Source organism: Protobothrops mucrosquamatus, unplaced genomic scaffold, assembly GCF_001527695.2.
Source record: "Protobothrops mucrosquamatus isolate PMUCROS unplaced genomic scaffold, P.Mucros_1.0 scaffold8096, whole genome shotgun sequence".
Classification (NCBI taxonomy): Eukaryota; Metazoa; Chordata; class Lepidosauria; order Squamata; family Viperidae; genus Protobothrops; species Protobothrops mucrosquamatus.
Window position 1 is genome coordinate 1 of NW_015393893.1, and position 5,083 is coordinate 5,083.

The 5,083-nt window shown below is 40.6% G+C and overlaps 1 protein-coding gene across 1 annotated transcript in view; it reads left to right on the plus strand.

The window, feature by feature from the left end:
- Positions 1–899: 899 nt before the first annotated feature.
- The window catches only part of LOC107300712 (hepatocyte nuclear factor 1-beta-like), a gene marked incomplete at both ends in the record, with an annotated part of 5,641 nt that continues 1,457 nt past the window's right edge, over positions 900–5,083 (plus strand). Inside the window, 2 exons of the mRNA XM_015830016.1 lie at positions 900–1,032; positions 4,032–4,208. Of these exons, the coding sequence (XP_015685502.1) occupies positions 900–1,032; positions 4,032–4,208 (310 nt within the window). The remainder of the gene's footprint in view (positions 1,033–4,031; positions 4,209–5,083) is intronic.

Genomic DNA, 5,083 nt, shown 5'->3' on the forward strand with positions numbered 1-5,083 from the left:
CACAAGTCATGAAGGGGCCATAGTTCCCCCATGCTGGCTGGGGAATTCTGGGAGTTGAAGTCCACAAGTCTCAAAGTTGTCAAGTTTGGGGACCCCTGATCTACAGGTACCACCACACTTGGGACCAGAACTTCAGCCGCTAAGCAAAACAGTTCTTAATTAAGGGGTGCCCAATTTTAGGACCTTTTTTTGCTGTGGTCATTAAGCGAATCACCATGGTCCTTAAGTGAATCTCATGGTTGTTAAATGAAGCCGGCTTCTCCCATTGACTCATCGTAAATATGAGTCAGTTGCCAAGCATCCGAATTTTGATCACATGACCATGAGGATGCTGCAACGGTCGTAAGTATGAAAAACGGCCATCAGTCACTTTTTTCAGTGCCATTGTAACTTCGAACAATCACCAAATGAAGTGTTGGAAGTCGAGGATTTCCTGTAAATAGGGCAAAGACGACACTGCACAGTTGTCTGAGGACCACGGGCACAGTCCTAAAATTTTGGATGAATAAATCGAATACTTGTTGATTTTAAAAAGTTTGGCTCTTGCTACTCTGCATTAACAAGAGTGGCACAAGATGGATAACATTGTTTATTTATTTATTTGTTTGTTTATTTGTTTATTTATTTATCGTATGGCACTTTCACATCATGTATCAGTCAAAAGGAACACAGGGGTAAAATACAAAACACAGAATATAAAATCTGAAATCTTAACAGGAAGATTACCAACATTATATCTAAGTTACAAATATAATTTTTTAGTTCATTTGTCGCTGCCAGGAAAGCAGCGAAATTATTATAGGCTCTGTTTTGGCACACTGTTACTATGGGTTGATAATATTGCACTGTTAATGGTCCATTCCTAAATTCTGACTTTTTGTTCTTTCTTCCCTTGACAGATTACAGTTTCTGGCGGTGGGCTCCCCCCGGTCAGTACCCTCACCAACATCCACAGCTTTTCCCATCACACCCCACAACAATCCCAGAATCTCATTATGACGCCTTTGTCAGGAGTCATGGCTATCACGCAAAGTAAGTGCTTTATGAGTTAGACAAACATCTTCTTGTTCTTAGAATTATTCCTGATTACCTCTTTCCTTGTATAGCACCATCAGGAAGCGAGGAGCTTTACACAGAGTCCAAAAGGGCAGAATCCCGTCGGAGAGACTTTGCAGAATATTTAATATCTCTTCCTTTCTTCTTTTTTGCAATTGTCAGTGCCTATTGTAGCATGGCACTGACTTCCATTGGTGCTGGCCTCCAATTGCTCAGTAAATATTAAGAGAGAGAGAGAAATATTGATTTTGGTGCACTGTGAAAAAAGAGGAAAAATGAGATTAAAAAAATGAATCAGTGATGAGATCCAAAGAGGCTTTGTGAAGAGAAAGAAAGAAAGAAAGAAAGAAAGAAAGAAAGAAAGAAGGAAAGAAAGAAAGAAAGAAAGAAAGAAAGAAAGAAAGAAAGAGGGAGGGAGGGAGGGAGGGAGGGAGGGAGGGAGGGAAGGAAGGAAGGAAGGAAGGGGGAGAGAAAGAAAGAAAGAAAGAAAGAGAAAGAAAGAGAGAGAGAGAGAGAGAGAGAGAGAGAGAGAAAGAAAGAAAGAAAGAAAGAGAAAGAGAAAGAAAGAGAGAGAGAAAGAAAGAAAGAAAGAAAGAAAGGAGGGAAGGAAGAGAGAGAGAAAGAAAGAAAGAAAGAAAAAGAAAGAAAGAAAGAAAGAAAGAAAGAGAGGGAGGAGGGAGGGAGGGAGAGAGAAAAGGAAGGAAGGAAGGAAGGGAGAGAGAGAGAAAGAAAGAAAGAAAGAAAGAAAGAAAGAAAGAAAGAAAGAAAGAAAGAAAGAAAGAAAGAAAGAAAGAAAGAAAGAAAGACAATACTTTTTGTGCCTCGACCTAAAAGGACTTGAGGGTTGATGATCTCTACAAGGGAAGGGTCAAAAAAGTCAAAATGGTGGCCTATGTCTCTGGGATTAAAGCCCTATCCCTTTTTTTTACATTGCAAAAAGTGGCAGAGCTTCTGTAATGTCATTCCAATAATAGTAATTTTAAAAGTAGTCCCAAAGGTGCTTTAGGTCTTCCTTTGTTTTTTCCTGAAGATGTTTCGATTCTCATCCAAGAAGTTTCTTCAGTTCTGATTGAATGGTGGGGAATAGAAGGATTTATTCCCCATCATTCAATCTAAACTGAAGAAGCTTCTTCAAGGAAAAAACAAAGAAGGCCCAGTTGCCTTTTGAAAAGCACTATTGGGACAATCATGACACGGATGACTGAGAATCTCCATAGACATTTAAAAGTGGTAGCAACCCCTAACTAACCTTGGTTGATACTGGAAGTTAAATGAAGAAGAACCTGATTAGTTAGATGGTGAAGAATACTAGCCTTATTTTAAACTATGCTTGGAAAATCAAGCTCTTGCTCCAGATTCTGGAGTTGTGGGGATGTGAGATCCTCTGTCAGGTGCTTTATGGATTTTAGTGGACATTTGTTCCACCAAATTAACCCACTCCCTTTTCTGTTTGGTGCTTTTTTACCCTTCTTTTTCTTTTTGTACAGGTGGTCCTCGACTTACAACCATTTGCTTAGTGACCATTTGAAGTTACCACAGCATTGAAAAAAAGTGACTTATGACTGTTTTTCACACTTACAACCACTGCAGCAACCCTGCAGTCATGTGATCAAAATTCGGGCACTTGGACTGCCATCTGTCAGAAATGGTGTAGGGTCTCCTGCTTGGGCGGGGGGTTGGATTAGATGATCTACCAGGTCCCTTCCAACTCTTGTTATTTCTATTCTATTCTATTCTATTCTATTCTATTCTATTCTATTCGATTCGATTCGATTCGATTCGATTCGATTCGATTCGATTCGATTCCACTCCACTCCACTCCACTCCACTCCACTCCATTCCATATTTTATTGTTCTGTTCTGTTCCACTCCACTCCACTCTACTCCACTCCACTCCACTCCATTCCACTCCATATTTTATTGTTCTGTTCTGTTCTGTTCCGTTCTATTCTATGTTTAAGAAAGTTGCGCTGTCCTTGGGTCATGTGGTCACCCTTTGTAAACTTCTCAGCTGGCTTCTGACAAGCAAAGACAAGGGGGGGGAGGAAAGCCAGATTTGCTTAACAGCTACACAATTCACTAAACAGCTGCAGTGTTTTTTTTTTACTGGGGCAAAAAGAATTTTAAAATTGGGCAAAACGTACTTAACAATTGCCTTGTTTAACGACAGAAATTTTTGGGCTCAATTGTGGTTGAAAGTGGAGAACTATCTGCTCTTCAGTCATTGATGAGTTGGGTGGCCTTAGAAATAAATAAATCCCTACTATGGTATTACTACCAGTTTCAGAAAGGCAGCATGCATGTCAAGCTTGACTTAAAGGTGTCTCTTCCATTTATTTTTTAAGTAGAAATAGGGGTGTCCTGCCATTTTTTAGGATAGGTTGTCCTCGGTTAGTGACCACAATTGGGATCAGCAATTCTGTTGCTAAACAACACAGTCATTAACCAAGATGTCATGGGCTTATGACCTCCCTTTCACCACAGTTGTTAAGTGAATCCCTCATGACTGTTAAGCAAAACACGAAATGACTAAGTTGCAACTTCCTGTTGACTTCCCCACTGACTTTACCTGTCAGAAGCCAGTTGTGAAGGTCACAAACCACGATCCTATGACCATGGGGTTGTTGCGATGGTTGTAAATGTGAGGACAGTTAATTTTTCAATGCTGTCATAACTTCAAAGAGGACTCTTGGTTAAAACTGTCATACCATGGTTCAAATCCAATGCGGGAGAGATTGTCTTTTAATTATCTTTAGCCAGAAGCAACCCAACATCTTTAACAAAAAGACAAACAAAAAGACAGTCACACTCCGATTAAAAAGAAATCATGCCCTGGAAAATCAGGTTCGAGACTATGGAAAGAGTTGAGAATTTTCATCTTGGAAATTATAGAGAGGTTGTGGGTATTACAGGGGAAATCTGAAGACCTTGGAGCTTTGTAATCAAACGCCTCAGATTATCTCTCTCTCTTTCAGGCCTAAACAGTTCGCAGGCCCAGAGCGTCCCCGTTATCAACAGTGTAGCCCTACAACCGGTCCAGTTCTCCCAACAGCTGCACAGCCCACACCAGCAGTCAATCATGCAACAGTCAACCAATCCGATGGCTCAACAGCCGTTCATGGCGGCGGTGACACAGCTGCAGAATTCACACAGTAAGGATCTTTTGGGGTATTGACTGAGATAGAAGGACAGAAACTGGGAGAAGTGACAGTAACAGAGGCCATAAGTACAGCAAGATATTTGCCCCTGTCTCAATCAGGATATAACCACAACTGTACAATCCAAACCCCATCTGTTTTCCTCATGGACCTGTAGTCCTTTTTCTCATGCACAGGCAGTGTTGGTTTAATTGCTTTTTCAAACATCTATTTATGAGAAAAAGACTGCTTGTAAGCTAAGAGCATTTTGGACCAGCATTTTGCAACATTTAGTTCCTCATAATTTCTCCTTTATCAGGAGAAATTTTTTTTTGTTTCAGTTAGCAAAGTATTCTTGAATACTTTAGTTATACTTGATGTCTTAAACTGTAAGTTAAATTGTAGCAGTGGGGCAAGAATATGGGGAGATAAACACGGCAGGAAATGGCAGGTTTTTTCAACCTAGATTGTATGTCTGAATACAACCAACTGTATTTTTTTGAGATGGGGAAGGGAGTTGTAGTCCAAAATAGCTGTACAGGAAGGGTTTGATGAAGGCTAGATCAGAGTAGTGCACTTAAACCAAGGGGACTCAGATTCCAGGCCTAGAAAGAGTGCAGAGAAGAGCAACAAAGATGATTAGGGGACTGGAGGCTAAAGCATATAAGGAACGGTTGATGGAATTGGGTATGTCTAGTTTAATGAAGAGACGGACGAGGGGGGACAGGATAGCAGTGTTCCAATATCTCAGGGGCTGCCACAAAGAAGAGGGAGTCAAGCTATTTTCCAAGGCGTCTGAAGGCAGGACAAGAAGCAATGGATGAATACTAATCAAGGAGAGAAGCAACCTAGAACTAAGGAGAAACTTCCTGACAGTTAGAACAATTAAA